Source organism: Galleria mellonella, unplaced genomic scaffold (genome assembly GCF_026898425.1).
Source record: "Galleria mellonella isolate WM207_F2 unplaced genomic scaffold, CSIRO_AGI_GalMel_v1 utg103, whole genome shotgun sequence".
Classification (NCBI taxonomy): domain Eukaryota; kingdom Metazoa; phylum Arthropoda; class Insecta; order Lepidoptera; family Pyralidae; genus Galleria; species Galleria mellonella.
The window spans coordinates 3496401-3521242 of NW_026441966.1; the positions used below are offsets into that span (position 1 = coordinate 3496401).

The following is a 24842-nucleotide window of genomic DNA, read 5'->3' on the forward strand; positions in this document are numbered from 1 at the left end:
TGTTATCATCATCATATCAGCCGTGATCACTGCTGAACATAGCCCTTCCCCATAAGGGAGGTTTTGCCAGTTTTAAATTAATTATGTCAAATTATATTGTGAAATTCTTCTCTTTAAACCTGAATGACACACACACGATCATGTTTGCTTTCACTTAGAAATAGTCACACATGTGTTAACAGTGTACAAAAACATTTTGCTAAACTATAAAACAATTTCATTTGTCATCATGAAAATAATAGCCTACTGAATTATTGGCTAGTGGCCAGGCAGCCTGGTATAGGGTTTTATTTCGCTTTTTCCTTTAGCAGTTGTGCATTCAGAACAATATGTTTATATACATCTAGAACTATAAAGGAATAATACTAATGTGAGGTCACCATGCATTGTCACTCTGTCTCCATACAGACAGAAACAATATGTGATTATTTAATATTATAATTGTACTCCATAGTCGGTAGTTAAATATTTTTCATATAGACTGATTCTGGAATGTATATATCCTTCTGTATATTTATTTAATGAATGAAAATGGAATTGTAACCTCGCTTGCGCTATTGATGCACGCTGGCGGGGCTCCAGTAATGGATGATTGATGAAAATGAAGCAGATGAGTGGACCCATTTGATGAATTCATCAAAAAATAACCACGATGGTTTCCAGAGGGGATTTGCGTGGAGGTTGACCTGTTAGGGTATATTGCTAGTAATGGGACTGTTAGATCTCATTCCTAACAATCCCTCCTTCCTCCTTCCTTTCTGTATATTTAGACTTATGTTCCTTAACGAAAGTTCTTCAGTTCGACTAATACTATCGCTGGATTTTTACTTGTTATTACTCTTTTTTTGTTTGCTATACTTATTACATATATTACGTGGCATCATATAAGTTCTCTTATGTCAGCGGTGGCCGATTTAACTAGACCCAACATCTACTATTTACTGACGAAACCCTGTGCCATCTACCAGTTACATACTTCTTGAAATCTCAAATGAATAAACATAATTTGCACGATTATGTAGTATTGTAGTATTTTTTCATTTTACTAAGAAGGAAAACATAAAACTGAAATTATTCTTAGTAACTACTTCTTTTCTCTTATTTTTTTTGCCTTGCCATGATCGACTGGACTAAGAGTCGCAATCGACCGGTTGGCCACCCCTGTCTTATATCAACTATACGCACAGGTGGCCAACCAAACGGTACCCACCTGGTAAAAATGTCTTTTATGTGTGTAGCCTTCTGCCAATATAAACTGACTAATGCACCATTTATTTTTAATTGTACAATAGCATTATTTATTTGTATGATACTCATTGACGAAGAGTGGACAAAATAGATATACAATCAACAACAAGGGTAGTGCAATACTTATGTTATTATTCATGTTAAAGATGGCATATATTATAGGGTACAAGGGTATAATACATAGTCCTCAGAATTGGCAACGCGCAAATTACAAAGCCAAGCAGTCAAATGTTTAAACAGTAGCAAGTCTCTGATTAAACAGAAATTAATGTTGTTATCGCTCTACAGATGTCGCAACATAGCAAAACTCCTGTACATCCACATGCTGGGGTACCCGGCGCACTTTGGACAGTTGGAGTGTCTCAAGTTGATCGCGAGTCCGAGGTTCACGGACAAACGGGTCGGCTACTTGGGCGCCATGCTGCTACTTGACGAGCGTCAGGATGTCCACCTTCTCATCACTAACTGTTTGAAAAAGTGAGTATAAACTTTTTAACATGAGAGACATTTCTAAATTCTTCATTATTATGTTAGGCGTTAATTGTCCTCTGCTGAACACAGGCCTCCCCCTTTTGGGGCTTGGTCAGTAGTTGCCACGCTTGGCAGGCGGATTGGTAACCGCAGTTAGGCTTTGGTGATGTTTTAAGAAGGATGCTGCTGCCTTTCCTTAGTTGCCTCTTACGACACCTACGAGAAAGGAAGAGGTGGCCATTCTATGCCGCCACTACACGGCAAAATTCTCCACATTTGTTGCTATGTTTGCTGTCATTTACATCTCCAATTCAGAACCCATTTTGATTAATCTTTTTGCAATCTGTAATTTATTCTCTTGTTGATTCTATATCAATTTTGTGATGATAGAACCCGTCTTTTTTGCAGAACAAATTTCTAGTTACTGTAAAACAAAATTTGCTTGTAAATAATAAGATAACTTAACGTTCTAATTTCAAATATTTTCTTGTGTTGTATACAAACTTGTACCAAATTTACCTTAAATTTGGTACATAGACAAAATGTTCACAGACTATGGAACGTAGGTCTTATAAAAATTTAAAACAACATTACATAGTTCCGGAGCAGCGAACTGAACGCCTATAACTGCTATAATCCGGGCGTGACCCGCTCCGGAACAAAAGATGGGAGCTACCTTTATTTATTTCAAAAGCCGTAAATGCCATTGTGCCAGCTGGATCGAGCCTGCGGAACGGTCCGTGCAAAGTTTATAAAAGAATTCATACTTCCATACCGTCCTTGCTATTATAAACTAATTGTAATTCGTCTCTTTGCCAATATAAATTGGAATGAAAAGTTCCCCATATGTTGCAGGGTATGACCCATATATATGTACTCGTATAGATAGGAGGATATATGATTTATTTACATTACTTACAGTACACAAATAACAACAGACATAGATATACACAAAAAGAAATAGAGGTAAAGAATATATGTACAAAAAAAAAAAAAAACAAACAAAATACTTAAAAAAAGGAACAGAATTTTTCATTTCGTGCGTGTGCCACAGTAAGACGATATGGTCACAACTCATTGCTTTGTCATCGAAAGAGATATTTTTTTTAAATAAATGATTATGGAATGGTAACCCCGCCTGTACTGTCGGTATATATATTCAACACGATGGTTTCCAGGGAATACCACGTGAAGGTCGTCCTGATATTTTGTTAGCAATGGAACTGGTAGTCCGTATTACTAACAATTCATCCTCCCATTATGATATTTGTAAAACAAAAGTGATATATGTGCCAAAGAAGTTTTGTCTTGACAAAATCGCGGACACAGCTAGTAATATAGTATATTATGTTCACGTACTGGCCACTAATAATTTTGTAAAATACTGGCCGGTAATAATTTGTCCTATTTAATATACTACAACTACCTTGAGGGGAAATCCATAAGCATGTCCAGTTATTTTTTACTGCTACGTGACTGATTTCTGTTGGCATTTTCCATATGTACTTTCTTCCTCTTTAACCCTAAAGAGGAGGATGTTATTAAAAAAAAATTGTTTTAATCTAACTTATAAAAAAAAAATAGCAAATTTTTGCTTCTAGATCCACTCCTCTACGTATTCTACATCACCAGATTAGTTTATATTTGTCAGTTAGTCTTGATTTCAAGGATATACATAATTTTCGGTTTTTATAAAATTTGAATTTTTTTTTTTTTAATTTATATTGTGATAATGCTTATTTTTACAATCGAAATGTTTTGTTCCCGTTTCGGTCCCATACAGTATTTTATGGAACGAAATGTTCTTAAGTCTGTAGTAAACAGATGAACGGCCCGTTTCATGAATAATACAAGGCGCTGTAAACGTAAAATGTTAACATAAATTAACCGATAAACTCGGATACTTGGCATATTTATCGGCGCTCCTTCGCAATTAGCGAGTCGCTGACTTCGATGTTTCGAATACGGTTCGTAGATATTACAACATGCCGGTGTAGTAAGGTAGACTTATTTTGGGCTGCACGTTAGCAGCTAAGAGCGCTTGTGCACATTACGTAACATATGTTCATAATGTTCATTTAAAATTACTGCAACAAATCGGAACCGGCCTTAAATAATATCTTAAATAAGCCTTAAATAGTATCTACATGGCACCGTTGTGCATATGTCCTTCTGTGGTATAAGTTCTTAAATACCATACCAACAACGCTAACGTGCCTTTTGACTCATTTTTGACAACGCCCAGTGTCTGCTTTAACTACAAATAATGGAGCCGATTTTAAGATGTCATTTGTCTAAAGTCATGTCCAATCCTTATATTTCAATTTGATCATTCCACGAAATTACTGTTTTATGATAGTGGCAATGTGTTAGTCACATAGCTTGAAGAACTGACAACTAGGCAAAAAGTTCTACTACTTATTAGTTTTAAAACGAAAATCGATTAACGACCGGATGTTTTATATACACATTAAATCGAAAATATTTGTATTTATTTATTACAAACTTTGATCAACCAGTTTGTATGCGTGACCAGAATATATATATATATATATATATATATATATATATATGTACATCATATTTCATAACGATTCTGTTAAAACATTGGGACGAGAGGTAACAAATAAACTAACTTACACATTTATAATACATTTTTTTTATCCAACTTAGAATGACAAACAAGATGACGGTCCACCTGATGGAAAGTAGTAACCGTCGCCTATAGACATGAGCAATACCATGGACATAACAGAGTATACTGTTTCGCCCATGATACCCCCCATGCGTTGTCATTCCTTTATAATAAATAATTAAGATATAAATAAGGAAGTATTCGGACGGTTCTTCCATTTAAAATTTATGGAGTATTCCCTACTTCCTTTCATGACCTTGGTGGTTAGCGGTTTAACTTAGTACAAGCTTTATATTAGTTTGTGCCCAGATGGCTCTGTGAGATATGTCCAACGCTGTTTGTCTATTGATTAAGTAACCCCAGTATATTATAAACTATCATTGCAACAATATGGTAAACAACAAGCAAATATATATATATATATATATATATATATATATATATATATGCAACCTAGAATGGCAAACAAGCTGACGGCCCACCTGATGGAAAGTGGTAACTATCGCCTATAGACATGAGCAGTACCATGGACATAACAGAGTATACTTTTTCGCCCATGATACCACCCATGCGGTGCCATTCCTAAGGATTCTGGTGTTATTCATCTGTACCCTGTAAATTCACTGCCATATCCCATCCTTCAAACTGAAACACAACCATGCAAACACAACTGCTTCACGGTAGAAACACAAATGGGGCAGAGGCGCCCAAGCAAACGACTTTTGTACAAGATCTCCCTCTGGTGTGTGTGTATGTGTATGTATATACATACATATACATACCTATAAATATAATGTATAATATACAATAGCCTGTGATATTTTTTGCGATAAGTATATGTACGTTTTAAATCATATCAATTTTGTTTGAACTGATTGTGAATATTTAACCAAATATTTGGTTGTTTATTTATTAAGATAACACACACACACACACTACAATTGAATTGAATTTAGTTTTAAAAATAAAAATAATAATGAGAACATTGTCTGCAGACAATTATGTATTTAAATAACAAGGCCGTAAGTCTGATTTTAATTCAATCCGTTTCACTGATATTCAGTAAGGGCTCAGATACTCGTACAACAAACAAATCGTAAATTCGTATGAGCCGTTTATATTTTAACAAAGATCGTATTTGCGTATTCGCAAATCGTAAAAAATTACGAATACATCCAATAATTCAAATCTTTATCAGGATACATCTTCGGGATTATATTGCATTATATTGTTACTTTATAATGTGAGTAATAACCACGTCTTTTTACGGATCATTATTAATAACAAGTTATTGTTTATTTATTTATTAGCTTTTTTTACATTAACTTATAAATATTAATTTATAACAAAATGTACACAGAACGGACTTATCCCTTAAAGGGATTTCTTCCAGTCAAATTTGAGAAGCTGGGAGGAAAGTACCTGTAGGATAATTAATGACGGATGTATATATGCAAGCTTTAGAAACATTAACAAATAGTTTATCCGCAACTTCATCTACATGACCGGAATTATTATTATTTCAGCCGTTATCTGTCCACTGCTGAACATACGCCTTCCTCATAAGTTTCATAAGGCAGGCGGGTTTGCAACCGCAGTTAGGCTTTTAGAGATGTTTAAAGAGCTGCCCGTCTCTAGCCCTCCCTTAGTCGACCCTTACGACACCCACGGGAAAGGAAGGACCTATTTTATGCCGGGACCATACGGTGATTATGTATCTGGGGGGAAAGGATTGTTAGCAATGGAGTTTGACAGCCCCATTGCTAGCAATATGTCTTATTAGGTCGACCTCCACGTAGTTTAATAAAGTAAATAGATTCATTCAGATCATTCAAAGTAATAGGTTTTTTTTAATAATTGAAATATTTTTTTGTACACACATATATATATATATATATATATATATATATATATATATATATATATATATATATATATATATATATATATATATATATATATATATATATAAGATATTTCGAGAATAATAAATAATTTTAAAGTCTCAAAACTTTCCTCATTTTTCCGGTACAAAATTGCTACATTATTTTTTATTTCTTACACAGTGACCTCAACAGCAACACTCAATTCGTGGTCGGACTGGCGCTATGCACTCTAGGAGCTATAGCCTCGCCCGAAATGGCGCGGGACTTGGCCTCAGAGGTGGAGAGACTCATCAAGTCCCCGAACGCCTATATCAAGAAGAAGGCTGCTCTATGCGCCTTCCGAATCATAAGAAGAGTTCCTGATCTCATGGAGATGTTCTTACCAGCTACAAGAAGCTTGTTGACTGAGAAAAATCACGGTGAGTATTTCACACTTTATGTATATCATCATTATATGGTTTTGTGTACTGTGCACTTTTGAACATAAGCCTACCCCATAAGGGGGGTTTGCCAGTAGTTGCCAAGCTTGGCAGGCAGATTGACATTATTGACTATATTATTGACCGTACTTTGGTTTTTAGTGATGTTTTAAGAGAGGCACTGCTGCCCATCCCTTGCCCAGTAAGTTTCCTTAGTCACCTACTACGACGACACCCACGGAAAAGGAAGGGGGTCACTTTATGGCTTTTATGATTTCCTGGTAAATTTTCGGTTATTAAATACCAAAAAACACCGGGGAGAAAGGGATTGTTAGTAATAGAGACTGAGAATACCATTGCTAGCAATATACCCAACCAGGTCGACCTCCTCGCGGTTCCCCCTGGTAACTATCATGGTTAATTCCTGATGAATTCATCATGATGGGCTACCTGGCCTGTTTTCATTTTCATCTATCACCCTTCACTGGTGCTCCGCCAGCGTATCCCGTTAGCACAGGCGGGGTTACCATACCATTTTCACCCATCAAAAAAATACCAAATGACACCAAATATTTGTCTTCTTTTACCTAAACAGATTTGAATAAATAATTTGTCAACACAATAACATGTTATAACTAACAATTTTATGTAACCATTCTCCGTTCATTTCAAGGCACCATTATAATAATTAAGACCGGTAATTGTATGCCAACATTTCTATAATAATGCGTGTGTTAGTGTTTTGACCTACACGTTGCGTGACGCAGTCATTTCTAACATGTAACCAAGTTCGCTCGCCGTCAATTACTTTATAAGTTTCTACGATAATATATGTAAATCGTTCAAGACCTCAATAGCAAATGTATAGACTTGTTGTCTGTTATTATTCTTTATTCTTTATTGTACACAAAACATACTGGTAATTACAATTCATTATAAACATAATGTACAAAGGCGAGCTTATCTCTAATAAGAGATTTCTTCCAGCAAAACCTTTCCATGTTAATGTGTTATTTATGTAATATAATATATATTTAACAATTAAATATAGATACATCAAGATACATTATGTGTGTAAGTATATAGAACATCGATAAAAAAAACAAGTTAGCTAATTTGACAATTAGCTGACAAAAAGTCGACCCGTTTTTAAGACTCGACGCACTAACTCCGTCAACAAACATAAAAAATACAAATGAATTAAAAACTTTGTCCTTTTTTGAATTCGATAGAAAAAAAATTAAATCAGACATTGCACTGACTAGCATACTTTTTTAACTGAACTGGTAAATGGCTTTCTAGCGTCTAACTACATCTCTGTACAGAAATAGATAAGGTGTCACTTATCGAAGCGAAGTAACTGGAATCTCTGTATATTATGAACAGCAAAGAGACAAGATAACGTTGGCTGCATTATTTAAATTTTATCCTATCCTATTTACCTATTTTCAACTGAAAGAAATCGTCAATTAGTTTTTTTTTCTAAATCAATTTGGAAAATTCTTCTTTTATCTGAAAAGATTTATTGACACCATAGAAATTTTATCAAAATCGTTTCAGTACATTAATTTTTATATCAAAATAACTGGATTTATCACAATTGAAGTTTATTTAATACAAAATTTTACTATTATGGAGCAAAATTCACTTCCTATCTGGAAGTAAATAATATCTTTTGACTTTCTTTTATCTATATCAACCTTCTACCTGCTGACCTACAAAATATCTAGTATATATTTATTTAATGCTAATTAATAACTATTAAATTATATATATATATATATATATATATATATATATATATATATATATATATATATATATATATATAATAACCAACCAACATTATATATATATATATATATATATATATATATATATATATATATATATATATATATATATTTTACTCGCTGATACATGATGATTATTATTTAGTTGTACAGGTGAAAAATTTATTAAAATTAGTTTAAGTATATTTTAAGTTTCCCATTACAAACAAGAAATTAATCGCCTTGAACGTCATACCTCTTATAAACATATTTTAGCTGTTCTGTCTCTTTCTTTTGTGCTAAATTGTTAGTCTCTTCATAATATTAATTGAAATCAGTATAAGTTCTGTACATTAAAATATAAATACGAATTATTTTATACGACAATATTGGCTTATCTATAACGTTGAAAAACGCTACTACGAGTATCAGATAAAGGTTTTACCTTTTTGCCCTCACGGAGTAATAAAATGTCAAATGTTATCACTTAAGAAGGTAGTATTAATTAATAAACCGGTATCAACTTGATATCAAAATTCATCAGAGGTCAAAGCCGATACAGTAAAAAAATGCTTTAGATATATAGGTATAATTATACCTCGTACTGTATACCCAAACTGTTCATCAAGTTAAAAATGAATTTTGTACGAAGTATCTAAGGTATATAATGCAACATGAACCAGTTCTTATAGATTGAACCTTTCGTTTCAACCGAATATAGTGGATTCCAAATTCAAAAAAGATTCTAAATTAAAAAAATGTTTATCGTGTAATTTTTTTAATAAGAGTAAATACTTTATAACTAAAAATTCACGCGGTGAATGTCACAATGGAAAAAAATACTTATTCATAAGATTGTTTCACAAAAAAACCGACTTCAATTGTGGTGAAACCAGTTATTTTGATTTCAAAACCAAATTACTGAACCAATTATGATAAAATGTCTATGCAAACAATCTATAAGTATATCCTTTCAGATAAAAAAGATTTTTCCAAATTGGTTTATAACTGATGAAGTTATGATGTAACAAACATAAAAAAATACAACCTAATTGTGAACCGTGTGAAAAGAGGGATCTTTTTAAAGCCTGTTGAGAAAAGAATTCTAAATTCGAAAAATATTGTCTACGTATATCTTTTATAATTATTATTTTTAATCTGTATTCCATATTCAAACTTAACAACACTAAATACACAGTCGAAATTATCTATGTTGTGTCAACAGGTGTCCTTATCACCGGCGTGACGCTCATCACCGAGATGTGTGAAAACAGTCCCGACACACTAAATCACTTCAAAAAGGTGAGTACTCCATCGTTTTACAGTACAAAAACTATCTCTACTTCATAAGTGTTACGGTTTAATTTGGTGTACACGAATTTCTAGGTTATTGTATAATCGAATTGATTGTGTATGATAAGAGTACTGTAATAACTAATATAAAAGTCGTCGTGTACATAGACTACACAATACGTATTATAATTATAAATGTACATACATGCACATGTTTCTTTTTTCAAATATACAATACTAATTTGCTTATAAATTTTGTAACGATGGCTGAATGTATGTTTGTTAGCCTTTCACGCAAAAACTACTGAACTGATTTGCATGAAATTTAATACACGAATAGGTTATATTCTAACTTAGCAAGAATACTGATTCACGCGGGTGAAACCAAAGAGTATAGCTAAATAATTGTAAATTCCGAAGGATCTGTGAGTGATTTTAGAGTTTACGCGAAAATAAACTAGAAAAAAAATTTATACCTTTTTTAAAAATCAACGAAAAAACCTTTAGCTGTACAGTTTTTACCGTACCAAGTATCAAATAATGACAATATTTTTATAGAATAAATAAAGTCGCGTAAAATAAAATTACTTAAAAAAAAAAACTTTTTGGCTGCTATACAATTATTTTAAATAGATATGTGTTTAGGAATAAGTATTTAAATTTTTAAATTTAAATTCAAATATAAAACTTAAAACTATTTGTCGGTTTATACTCCTTTTATTATAATATGATGCTGATAATGCAAAACCCTGAACAGTAAAAAAAATATTAAGATGTATTAGAGGATTATAAACTATAAAATTAAAAAAAGTGCTTCGTAAGTTACTAAGAGCTAACTTACAATGATAAAAAATGTTTCTTAAAAAGTATCAGTTATGATTACTGAATAGGCTTAACGTCAAAACCTCTTACCGTCCATTTACGGGAAAAACCTTCGAAATGTCAACTGTCACCCGCACTACTCTATAATGCAATTAGTATACCTAATAACGACGTTGGGGAAGGGATTGTTCATTGAATAATGTGGACTACCAATCCCATTGCTAGCAATATACCCTATCTGATAGATATCCAAGTAGTCTCCCCTGGATACCATCATGCTGAATTCCAAATGTAAAGCGATGAGCTAACTGACCTGCCTTTTCATTCTCACCTATCATCCGTCACTATTACTCCGCCAACGTTAGGGGGGAAAAGGGATTGTTAGTAACGGGGTCAAAATAGCCCTATTACTAGCAATACACCCTGTCAGGTCGACTTCCAAGTGGTTCCCCCTGGAAACCATCGTGACTAATTCTAGTTTGGAATTAGTCACGATGGATCAAGATGGGCTAACTGACCTACTTTCATCTTCATCTGACATCCCTCACTGGTGCCCCGCCAGTGTATACCAACAGCGCAGACGGGGTTACCATACCATTGTCACCCATTAAAAAAAACCCCCCGCCAACGAAGGCGGGGTTACCATTCCATTATCATCCATTAGAAAAAAAAATAACATCGTGACCGCGAACAACCATGACTCATATTTTAATACATGTAAATGTATCGCATGTCCGAGCAGATTCAAATTAAACATCTTGATAAGGTTACCATCGATCAGTCGGCCAATCGGTCGATGAACTCGTCGGCGTACCGGTTACATTTCGGCTTTACATTAGAACGTTTATAGTTAGAAATTTTTGTTCAGTACATATGTATAATATTACTGTGTAAATGTAATTTGTAAGGCATTTATAATTATGAATCTATATTAGTATATAGTTATGTGAAATAAATACCTAAGTTAATTTAAAAATATTTACCGTATACGCATGAAAAAGGATGAAGTTGCTTCCTTCAGTTGAGTGTCGAATCCATATATTACGTATTAGAACACACACGTTCCATTAACATTTTAGTTTATATTATAAAACTAGTGATCCGACCCGGCATCGCACGGTTTTACAATTTTCAGTTACTTCAGTTATGGCATAACTAGTTATATTCATCTAAAAATTTAAGTACTAAACCGATTTTGATAAAATTTCTACAATTGTCCCCTTATAGATAAAAACAGAATTTTCTAAAACGATTTATAACCGACGATGTTACGAGGTAAAAACATAAAACAAATTACGACCAAATTGACAACCTTGTTATTTTTGAAGTTATTTTAAAATAATATATAACCTATGCTACTCGCTGATAATGTAGCTTTCTATTGGTAAAAGAATTTTTAAAATCGTTCTTGTGCTTTTTGAGTATATCCATTACAAACAATCAAGTACATAGGGTACCATAGGGTACAAAGGAATAATACCTGAGTCCTAAGGAATGGCTACGCATGGGGGAATTCATGGACAAAACAGTATACTCTGTTATGTCCATGGTACTGCTCATGTCTATAGGCGACGGTTACCATTTTCCATTAGGTGGACCGTCAGCTTGTTTGCCATTCTACGTTGCATAAAAAAAAATCAAATCTTTCCTGTTTACAATATTAGTTATACATGTTAGTGCGTTTGAACAGTCTCGCCTGATGTTAAATGATGACGTGGCATAAGATGCACGAATAATAGCTTAATAAATAGATATATAATTTATTTGCATTACTTACAGCACATAATAAAAATAACAACAGACATACACAGTAAAAGGAGTTAAAAGAATGCATATACAAAAAAAAAGCAAAATATTATAAAACAAGTAACAATTTTTTCTTTCACGACTCAATTTATTATTTTGCCCTCAAAAAAAACAAACCACTGATATTCTATTGTGGCCAAGTCGCGAAATTCTTTTAATAAAAATAATAAAAGAAAATATATGAATAAAATACATTGTGTGTGTCCATTACATTTGTTACCATTTAATACAATGTATATAAATAAATAACAAATACCATTAGAGGAGCGATAATCAGAGGTCACTTTCTGTCACATTCAAGCATTCTGGCGATAAATATTTCCGCTACATACCTATTAGGTATGCTGTTTTTTTATTTATTAATTAAAAACATTTTAAGAACTTTTTTTAAATATATGTTACGCACACTCAATGTTTATCTACTCTACCTTTGAAAGACGACCTCATAAAGAAACGGAAAATACAAACGCCGGGAGAAAATCCCATTTCCTGGCTGTTCGAATGAGAAATGAAAAGCAAAGCGCTTTGTGTGACTTGATCAATTATGAAGGAAGTCTTTTCTGCAGTATTTTTTATGTAAATTTTATGAACAATGTATATAGGTTTGATCATAAAATGTACATACATCCGTTAACCTTTTTAGCTAGTTAAACAATCGTTAACCATCCACTGTTGAACATAAGCCTTCCCCCTAAGGGGAGTTTTGCTACTAGTTGTCACGCTTAGCAGGCGGGTTGTCAACCGCCGTTAGGCTTTTAGTGGTGTTTTAAGAGGGACGCTTCTGCCTGTCCCTCTACCATAAATTGCCTTGTACATCCTAATGAAAAGAAATTTGTTTATTTGTTTGTTACATTATAGCATTTTAACTAATTACTATGAAATTTGGGATTAAGAAAAATATAGGCTACTTTTTATTTCGGTTAGTGATTATATCTGAGTCCTGAGTCCTCAGGAATGGCAACGCATGAGCGGTATCATTGGCGAAACAGTATACTCTGTTATGTCCACGGTACTGCACATGTCTATAGGCGACGGTTACCAATTTCCATCAGGTGGACCGTCAGCTTGCTTGCCATTCTAAGTTACATAAAAAAAATCTCAGTCACGCGGACGAAGTCCAGGTAAAAGTTACTTATAAAACAATGGCTAGTTTATATAAAACCATAAACAATAGACTTAAACGACCGATTGTCTGTTATCGTTGTATGTTTACATTTCCAATCGAACATAAATGATTAATATTTTTTGTTTAATTAATAAGTCGTATCAACATTGCTATTGAATAATTTATATTTTGTTTATTTATACATGGCATATTTAGCAAACAATTATGGGAAGTCAATTTTTTTTATCGAATTTAAAAGGGTAAATGTGATGTTCTCATTAAAGCTTAAACTGCAAGTCTCGTGCTCCAGGCCACTCCTCTGGGTGACGTTCGGGCGGGTGGTCGTGAGAGTCGCATTGTGACATATTAATGTTTATTTTTTACACCTACCTACCATACCAGGAGTCATTCAAAAGCAGGCAAAAAAGTAATGACAAATTATCGATATAAATATCTTTCTAGGTGTCTGTTTGTTGTTCACTTCGTGCACTGTTATTTCAATAAAAAAGATATGACAAAATTGTTTACTTAAAATGCCGAATATAAAAAATAAATAATACATACATAAAATTATACTTGACATAAAATTTTTTAATCCTTTAATATTATAATTTTATATATTTACATTAGATACATATCAGATGTCTTAAAAGATATCTAATTCCAACGATGTTATTCATGAAACTGAACATATTTAACTACTTTTTGCAAGGAATAAGATTGAAATAATAATACTTAATATAAACCGTGTATTTCATCAAATATCTACCCGCTTTTTTGTTATTCACAAATTGCATAAAGAAAAATAAAACAAAAAATGTCTCTCGAAAAGTTCAATCGTGAATGGTATCGTTGGATTTCCGATAGTTTACCCTTATCTTTATACTTACATATAAAAAAAAATGTCCCAAAAACTAATTATTTGTTTGTGTTGTCCCGTAGGAGAGCGGACAGCGCGAGGTAATCACATACCGCTGATCCAAGCACTTTGATTATATGCAGCCTGTTAACATCTCGCATTGTTTATCTAAATACGTTGTTTCAATGCTAAAATTAATAGTGTAGGCCTTTTTAGTTCCACTTCTGTCAGGATTGGCAACATCACAGTATCTTGCCAGTATAAATTTGTAATCAAATATTATTTTAATCTTGGAAATTAGTCATAATTTTAACTAATTTTGTTTGTCACTAAATAATAGTATATTTACTTATCAAGTGATTATCATGAAGTCAGTATAAATTTTTTGCCAGTCACTGTTTTTAATTGGATAAATTTCTAACCAGAATATCTATAATAACGCCTTAATAAATTATCACAACTTGAAACTTTGTTTAAATTAATTAATGTAATCCAAACTTGTTACAAAAGTCTAGACAACACTTTATAAAAAAAAAAATATTTAAAAGTTTTTAAGCATAAGAAATCTCAGCTTCTTTGACTGGATACAATTTTATTTAGTGAACAGTTTTAATTAAAAACTTCGCATTAAACTTTAAAAAGGCACAGCTAGTATTTCAAGTATCTGACTGAGACACTTAAATATAAAACCTATTGATTTTCTGTCCGTGCACGATGTCAACAGACTGCAAACGAGCATGAATGTAATGTAATGTGTTGGTTATACATATATAATGGTATTTATGTATAAAATATTGGAGTTATTTTTACAACTATCTCGTATACATAATATATTTATAAAAAAAATATATATACTTAACAAAAATTGACAATAATGTAGCTAAAATATTAATTTCTAATAATTATTGTTTAATATATTATGTGTACGAGATTTTATGGTAATATATTTTCGGGGAGGAATGCAAACTCAGACTTTATTCATCATCTGAGTAGTCATAGATGATTTTACTCGTATTTAGCGTGAAATAGCACTTTGAGTACATACAAAATTCATAGGTAGATAGTTCTTCTAAGTATCATTTCTCCAAACTTCACTCAAACTAACAATTTACTATTACTACGATCGATCCACGAGGTTGAATAAGCACAAATCTGTGACTAATCCACAAGGGGGTTGCAAGCAGTTTTATTTCACTTTATTTCCATTTTTGTTTTCTTTATTTTTTATTAAAAAAAAATCATGTAATCGCTGTTGTATTCTTGTCTGGTATATCGCCTCATAGGTTCATATAAGAAGTATCTAGACAGTAAATTGAAATGCATATGTGCCTGAGGTAATTAATTGTATTGTTGAAACTATTATATTTCCTCTATTATTTTTCTTTTGGCTTTGCAAATATATTTTGTGTGCATTTGGGCGACGTTCAAGCGAATTAGTAATTTATTGTGACGCTTTAATGACACATTTTGATTGTAGATCGTTCCTAACCTGGTGAGAATATTGAAGAATTTAATACTGGCCGGCTATTCGCCAGAGCATGACGTCAGCGGTGTCTCGGATCCTTTTCTTCAGGTAACAAGTGTTGCAGTACTTTTGAATATTACTAGAGTGTAGTTAGAAGCCCCATTGTTTGCTCGGACTAGTTAGCCAGTACTGATTAATGAGGTTAAACAAAACTCATGCTAGAAACACACTCGATATAATCATTGCGTCAAATATTCTTTTATTTTGCTTTATCTCAAATTATGCAGAGCTTAGACCAAATAACTGGTAAACAATATTTAAATATGTTTTTGTAACTACATACATATAATATACCTCCAGACAAATACAAACACGCATGATCCAATAACATTTGTTAAGAGTAATGGTATGCGCTCATTTCTAACCACATCTCTAACGTGTGTTGTCAAACATGGCGAAAATTTCGTTTATAAATATTTAAAAAATATATAATGTCCATACTGCAATTGATAGGGTTTCCTCCCGTGCTGGTCTATGCTCTGTTGTTTTATTCTACGGTCCTATTTTTTTTTTTTTTTTTTTTAAATAATTAAAGACAGTAATAAAATGTCTATGATAATATGAATCTTAAGTCGATAATATTAAATTCTCAATTTCAGGTGAAAATCCTCCGCCTCCTCAGAATATTGGGCAAGAACGACGCGGAAGCGTCAGAAGCCATGAACGACATCCTCGCACAGGTCGCCACCAACACGGAGACGAGCAAAAACGTTGGCAACACGATATTATACGAAACTGTACTTTCCATTATGGACATTAAGTCTGAAAGTAGCCTGCGAGTGCTGGCCATCAATATCCTAGGTCGCTTCCTGCTAAACAACGACAAGAATATACGTTATGTGGCGCTGAACACACTGCTACGGACGGTGCACGTCGATACATCGGCCGTGCAGAGGCATAGGACCACGATATTGGAATGTCTTAAGGTAAATAGGTATTTAAATGCAGGATTAATCATTAAATGTATACAAAGCTAAAAGCAGGAGCAGCAGTTCTAAATCTCATAATTATCATCATCTCAGCCAATATCCGTCCACTGCTGATCATAGGCCTCCCCTATAGACTGCCATAAGAAACGGTCCTGAGCCACCTGCATCCACTACCTTCCTGTAATGCATCAATGCAATGCTCCCTCCAATCTCAAAATAATTGTATACTATTTTGTTTTATTTATTTATTTATCTACAAGATACTCTTGAGGTGAGAGGTAAGAATGAAAAGGCAGATCAATTAGTCCACCGCAATAAATACACCTGAAATTCAATACAATGGTTACCAGGTGGGATCACGTGGAGAATCAAGGTAACAAAACCAATCCTTCCCTGCCTTTTCATTCTCGCCTATCATCACCCAATGGTATTCCGCCAGTATATACCGTTAGAGGAATGGAAATGGCAACCATCATTCCATTATCACGCAATGAAAAAAAGAATGAATCCATACTAGGATTTCCACTTTTATCAATTTTGTCACAAAGTCAATTTTTTTTTAAAGCAAAATTTTATATTATTATACCTATCTACCGCCAGGACCCAGACGTGTCGATCCGGCGGCGGGCAATGGAGCTCTCGTTCGCCCTGGTCAACGGCCAGAACATCCGCAGCATGATGAAGGAGCTGCTCACGTTCCTGGAGAGGTCGGACCCCGAGTTCAAGGCGCACTGCTCCAGCGCTATGGTGTTGGCCGCGGAACGATACGCCCCCTCCAACAAATGGCATCTAGATACGCTGTTCCGGGTGTTCTTGAAGGTATTTATAGTTTTTTTTTTTTACACTGCTGGAAAAACCAACAAATCGACGATTTATTTGATGGAAAATAGTTCTGTATATTAACAATGAATATGTAGCAGAATTTCTTTTATATTTGATAAGTATCTTCTAAAAGTAGGAAATCATCGATTCGTCTCTATTTTCGTAAGCATGTTACCCGATTTTAATAATTCTTTTTACAATTAATAGGGTTTCATCATTTCAGCTTTTAATGCTTGAGTTAATTCATTATTTAATATCTCCGAAATTTGTTGTTAAAAAAATTTGTGCTAAGCTTTTCTGACTTTTCATTTACCACTTTTTACTGCATGATACGAAAACATTACAATAAGAAAAATATTATAATTATTACTTGGTGGTTTGTATACCTATAACTGCGGAAACAAATTTCGGAGATATTAAGAAATTAATTTATTACGCCGGTCACAGTGACCGGTCCGCGGTTCGAGTGTTAACTGTTGCACATAAACCTTCCCCATAAGGAGAGTTTTGTCAGTAGTTGCCACGCTTGGAAGGTTTTTTTTTTTTACAACACAGGGGGCAAACGAGCATGCGGCTCACCTGATGGTAAGTGACTACCGCCGCCCATGGTCACCCACAACACCTACGGCATTGCAGGTGTGCTGCCGGCCTTTTAAAAAGGAATATGCTCTTTTCTTGAAGGTTATGTTGTCGTATCGGTTCGGAAATACTGCTGCTGGAAGTTGATTCCAAAGAGTGGTTGTGCGTGGAAGAAAGTGCCTTGAAAAACGCACGGTGGAGGACCGCCACTCGTCCAGATGGTTGGGATGAAATTTTAGTTTATGACGGGTTGTACGATGGTGAAAATCTGCAGCAGGTATCAATCCGAACAATTCTTCAGAGCACTCCCCATGATAAATTCGGTAGAAGATGCACAGAGATGCAACATCTCTACGCAGTTTCAGTGGGTCGAGCCGGACAGTAAGACGCCGATCGTCAACAATTCGAGCTGCCCGACTTTGAATGCGGTCTAACGGAAGGAGTTGGTACTGTGGCGCTCCTGCCCACAGGTGAGAACAGTATTCCATGTGTGGCCTCACTTGAGCTTTATACAGTTTCAGGCGGTTTTCTGGCGTGAAATACCGTCTCACCCTATTGAGCACCCCCAACTTTTTGGAAGCTATCTTAGCTTTTTCCTCCAGATGACCGCAAAACTGGACGTCGCTAGATATATCGACGCCAAGAATCCCCAGACTCGACTTATTATCAAGGGAAGTGCCCTGAAAGTGAGGTGATACGACAAACGGTGTCTTTTTTGCGGTGAACGCGCAGACTTGTGTCTTCTTAGGGTTAAAGTGAACAAGATTGCGTTCACCCCAGATCGAAACTTTATCGAGTGAAGTTTCGATTTCAGACACAAGTCTGTTCCGGAGCTCATCGGTATGTGCCCGCGAGATCTTTGCATGACCGGTGTATAATGCATCTCCTGTACTGTCGTCAGCATAACAATGAATATCACTGATCTGTAACATATCATTGATATGCAGAAGAAACAGTGTCGGAGATAGTACATAGCCTTGCGGGACACCAGCATTCACAGGTTTTAAGTCAGAGCATGCTCCGTCGACTACGACCTTAATGCTACGTTCCTTAAGAAAGCTGGCGACCCAACTGCACAATCTCGCAGGCAACCCAGGTGGGTTAACAACCGCAGTTAGACTTTTATAGATGTCTTAAGAAGGACGCTGCTACCTATCCGTCTACCATTGTGGTAGACCTATTTTATACCGGGGCCACACGGACAATCGATAGGGTTTACTCCAGTGTTATTCCCATAATATTTTTGTGAGCACTAAAGCCTGAGTTTTTTTTTTTTTTATAAAATAGATTTGCAAATGTGCAAAATAAATACTATTATACATTTTAACATATCAAAAACTCACTATAATTAGATAGATATATAATTAGTTAATTTCATAAAAATTCAAATCACAAAATTGTTAATAATTTTAGAATTTTTAATACATATACCATTATTGGAATTGTTTATACGAAGATGTAGTAATTTTAAGATTATGTTCCCGAGTATACCTAACTGTATGGTTCGCGTTGTCCACAGGCGGGTAACTACCTACGAGACGACACGGTGTCGTCGACTATCCAGATCGTGTCATCCGCGCCGATGGAACGGCAGGCGTACGCCAGCATGCGTCTGTGGACGGCGCTCGAACGATCCGCGATCTCCGGGGATGCCACTGAGAAGCAACCACTTGTGCAGGTAACAAAAATAGTGTATTATTATTAAACAAAATTCAAATTAAGAAGGTTTGCGGTATAGTATTTAAGGCATCCCGTTCTCGCTATTGGATACGGGAAACTAAGAAGGAGAGATGGCAAATTAAATCCCGGCAGAAGCATAGTCGACCAGTGTTCCGAATCCCAGGTAGTGAAACCGACGTACTATGTGGACAGTATCTTTATCTTATCTATAAAAAACTCGTGCCACGGTATTTTTTATGTACATTTAATAGGTATGAAAATAGATCGTAAAGTATGTTTCATACTGCTAGGTGATTAAGGTGTCCCTAGCCAGAAAAAAATATTTATATGGCAGTACAAAATTTGCCGAATCATCTACTGTACATATATATTATAATCCTAAATACTAATACAAGATAAATAATATTTTTTTACGTTTAAGTCCTGCTATTACGAAGTAAAACTTCTCCGCACGTATTAAAGTACATAATTGAAGTCGCTTTTTATTACGGAGCGAGAGATGTTAAAAAGTCCAATTTGACAGGTGGCCGCGTGGACGATTGGCGAGTACGGTGATTTATTGGTGTCGGAGGCTAGCAACGCTATATCGATGGTCGACGAAGACGGCTTTGGTGAGTGCTCGTCATTATTTAAAAAGAATAATACACAAATATATTGTTTGATTCAGGAATATTTAAATAAAAGACATAAATAAAGTAGAAAGTAGGAAAAGGACGGCGTTTATTGTAGAAGTGTACAGAAGAACATAAGCAATCGTAACAAAAAAATGTTGACTTGTGTGAAATTTGAGTATTTATTTTTTTAGTTTTTATTTTTTTAATAAAGTTAATTTATGAATGATCGCAAACGTACATTATGCTTCAAAAAGATTGTCTCAAGTTTATAGCAACTTTATTTATTTATTATTATTTGACAAAAAAAAAACACAAAGTTACAAATACAAAATACAATGGGCCCCACACTAGGCGAACCTGTATCGTGGGCACCCGACAAAGATTAACAAATCACAATATTATAATATAAAGTACATAGCTATATATAACTGTGAACCTATTTTAATGATTCTTTTTATTTTCAATAGACCCATTAAATAAAAAAAAAGAATCATTGACATTGAAATCATTTATTAACATTGGCAAAATGGCAGTTTTTTTTATTTTGTCGTATGCACTGTAGTGGGTCATTTTATGGGTTTTTAAAAATAACTAGCTCTTATGTTACAGATGATTTCACTCGTCCATCCGAGGAGTATGTGATCGACATATACCAGAAGCTGCTGTGGTCCACCCAGCTCTCCATCACCACCAAGGAGTATTTACTGTTATCATTGGCGAAGCTCTCGACTAGATTCACCACGCAGCCCAGCCAAGAGTAAGTATAGTCATTCTTTTGAATTTTTTTTTAAATATATGAAATTGGCAATTTTATACATGATTACGATTTACGTTAGCAGCGTGTCAGTGAGAGATGATAGAAAACAAAAAAGTCAGATCCGCTGGTCCCTTGTGACTATCTCATTCTCTTTGCCAGGAAATCTCTGCCTAACCCCTCATTATTATTATTATTTTACACTTTATTGCACCAAGTAAAAAGAGAAATAACAAATATAGTAAATATTAATGAGAAGTGATACAAAAGGCGGCCTTATCGCTAAGCAATCTCTTCCAGACAACCTTTGGGTAGAGGACATTGAGAAAAAGACAAAGGGTAGGTGGCGCACTATTATATAAATATTATCATATACAAACATAATATAAATATTATCACATACATACATACACATACATATATAATATATACACAATTAAATATAACATACACATACTTAACAGCACACACATACAACAGAAAAAAAAAAATTACAAAAGAAAACGAAGAGAGAACACAGGAAAATAGTACCCCTCATCATTTCAGCCATTATCCATCGACTGCTGGACATAGACCTCTCCTATAGACTACCATAAGGAACGGTCCTGAGCCTCCTGCAACCACTGACTCCCTACAATGCATAGACCCATATAGATATATAATTTATATGATCGCTTTCTTTTCTTTTTCAGCAAAATCCGCGTGATTATAGATACATTCGGATCTCATATCCACATAGAGTTGCAACAGAGAGGGGTAGAACTTTCACAATTGTACAGGTATGTACATTTTTCATACATGAATGAATTTTTTTATCAATGTATCTTCTTCTTCAAGTGATTTCAAGCAGTTGTGTTTGCGTGGCTGTTTCGGTTTGAAGGATGGGATATGGCAGTCAATTTACAGGGTACAGAGGAATAACACCTGAGTCCTCAGGAATGGCAATGCATGGGGGTTTTGTTTTTTTGATGTGTGAAAATTGTATGGTAACCCCGCTTGCGCTAACGGTATACGCTTGCGGAGCACCAGTGAAGGGTGACAGATGAGAATGAAAACAGACCACTTAGCCCATCATGATGAATTCATCAGGAATTAACCATGATAGTTTCCAAGGAGAACCGTGAGGAGGTTGAATTGGTTGGGTATATTGCTAGCAATGGGATTCTCAGTCTCCATTACTAACAATCCCTTTCCCCCCTATGATTACATATTTACTTATTACATTATACCTATGTATCTATGAGTACATACAATATTTCATTGACTACCTACCCCTATTTTATAAGCTTTAACTTGAACAGTTATTAACGATTCAAAACAGAAATGTTGTCGCAAGTGTGATTTTCTAGTTACAGAACATAGATGTATGTGTAATTGTCTGTGACTTGTAAAAAAATATGGCTGTATGCTTTACAGGCAACACGCACACCTTCGGCCCGCTCTGCTGGAGCGCATGCCGGCGTTGGAGGCTCCCGGGCCGGCGGGACGCGATGACGACCAAGAGCCGCCCAGCAGCCCCACCAGCCTTCCTGCCAGCCCCACCCGTCCGCTGCCTGACCAGGTAATGTCTCCCGTCTCACTAGCTTGCCCCTTGAAGAGTACTGGCTGGTATGCCACGCTTGACCTAACAGCCTGATGGCCGACCAGGTCATTGTCTACTGGTCAGGGGATTGTTAGTATTGTAATCTAGCATCGCCATTGTCAGCAATGTTGTATCAGGGGGAGAGACTGTTAGTTATGGGGACTAGCTGTTTTATTGCTAGCAATGTACCCTGATCGACCTCTTCGCAGCCTCCCTGGACACGATCATACTAAATTCCAGGTTGAATTCATCACGCTGGGTTAAGTGATCTGCCTTTTCTCACTTATCACTCTTTCCCTCACTAGTAATTCGCCGGCCTACACCGTTCGTGCAAACGGAGCTACCAAACTATTACATTCATTTCATTTTAAATCTAATAATATAAAAGAGGAAAAAATAAGATTTCTGTTCTCGATATAAGTATTGAATATAGAAGTCATGATAAACTATAATCATGAGTTCTAAAATTCTAAATTAAAATTGGAGTAAATTATTATAATGTAACAATTATCGTGTACTTTCAGGACGCGCTGTTAGATCTCATCATAGGCTCGGACTCGTTGACGAACGGCGACGTGGAACACCAGCCCACACAAGCAGCGCCCACAAACAACAATACTAGTAGCAATGTATGTATATTTTATTATATATATTATATGTAAACATTTACAAAATTTTTAATTTCTAAAGTACACATATTGTATTGTAAGAACACCTGGATTAGCTTCGGGACCATCCTGTATCTTTAGTCCTGAGTGTCCGTGCAACGAATGCGAGCCTGAAACTAGCCGAGCATCCTTGACTAAAATACACTTAATCCGGCTGTTCTTACATTGAAATATATATGTTTTTTTTATACAATTTAGAAAGGCAAACAAGCTGACGGCCCACATGATGGAAAGTGGTAACCGTCGCCTATAAACATGAGCAGTACCATGGACATAACAGAGTATACTGTTTCGCCCATGATACCCCCCATGCGTTGCCATTCCTGAGGATACAGGTGTTATTCCTCTGTACTCAGTAAATTCACGCCATATCCTACCCTTCAAACCGAAACACAGCCATGCAAACAACTGCTTCACGGTTGAAACACAAATGGGGCAGAGGCAAGACAAGCAATTGACTTTTATACAAAGTCTTTTTTACCCGCTACCTAATTACCAAGATACATTTATTGACCGGAATAATAAGTATATATCCTTTTCCATCCCATATCGAGTAGTACCAAATATACCAAATTTCATACTGTTTGGTAAAGCCCTTAATGTGCTATATGGTATCAAACAAACAAACGCATTTTTACATTTATAATATTAGTAATGCTTGTTAATAATACAAACAGATTATGGATTTTGGTGTGAAATATTATTATTCCCCAGGACATCCTGGACCTGCTGAGCGGACTGGACCTATCGTCGCCTGCGCCCGCGCCGGCGGTCAGCGTGGCCAACAACAACGCGGCGCCGCCCGCGCCCGCCAGCCTGCTGCTCGACGGACTCTTCACCGCGCACCAGTCGGAACAGATTGCACAAGGTACCGCACCACGCTGACTTGTTAATCAATCAATAAATTACTTTATTTGCTGAATTTTTTTTGATGGGTGAAAATGGTATGGTAACCCCGCCTGCGCTAACGGGATACGCTGGCGGAGCACCAGTGAAGGGTGATAGATGAGAATGAAAACAGGCCAGTTAGCCCATCATGATGAATTCATCAGGAATTAACCATGATAGTTTCCAGGGGGAACCGCGAGGAGGTCGGCCTGATTGGGTATATTGCTAGCAATGGGGTTCTCAGTCTCCATTACTAACAATTCCTTCCCCCCCCCCCCCATTTGCTGAATATTAGTATTACCAAGATGGTACTGTTTTTTTTTTAATGGATGATAGTGGAATGGTAACCCTGCCTGCACTTATGGTATACGCTGGCAGAAACACGTTAGAATATATTGTTAGCAATGGGACTAATAATCCTCATTAGTAACAACCCCCCCCCCCTTGGTGGTACTATTATACCCAAGCAGTGTAGGGCTTGGAAG

General features: G+C 35.2%; 1 protein-coding gene across 5 annotated transcripts in view; it reads left to right on the top strand.

Moving 5' to 3' along the window:
* LOC113517437 (AP-1 complex subunit gamma-1) overlaps positions 1-24842 on the top strand; it is a 39472-nt gene that overhangs the window by 9334 nt on the left and 5296 nt on the right. For all 5 annotated transcript variants that reach the window (XM_052899190.1, XM_052899104.1, XM_052899151.1 and 2 more), the window contains exons 4-16: positions 1537-1725; positions 6421-6659; positions 9657-9733; positions 15794-15889; positions 16441-16767; positions 17371-17589; positions 19691-19849; positions 20375-20462; positions 21075-21222; positions 21912-21998; positions 22636-22780; positions 23326-23430; positions 24184-24337. In XM_052899190.1, coding sequence (XP_052755150.1) covers positions 1537-1725; positions 6421-6659; positions 9657-9733; positions 15794-15889; positions 16441-16767; positions 17371-17589; positions 19691-19849; positions 20375-20462; positions 21075-21222; positions 21912-21998; positions 22636-22780; positions 23326-23430; positions 24184-24337 — 2033 coding nt within the window. The remainder of the gene's footprint in view (positions 1-1536; positions 1726-6420; positions 6660-9656; positions 9734-15793; positions 15890-16440; positions 16768-17370; positions 17590-19690; positions 19850-20374; positions 20463-21074; positions 21223-21911; positions 21999-22635; positions 22781-23325; positions 23431-24183; positions 24338-24842) is intronic.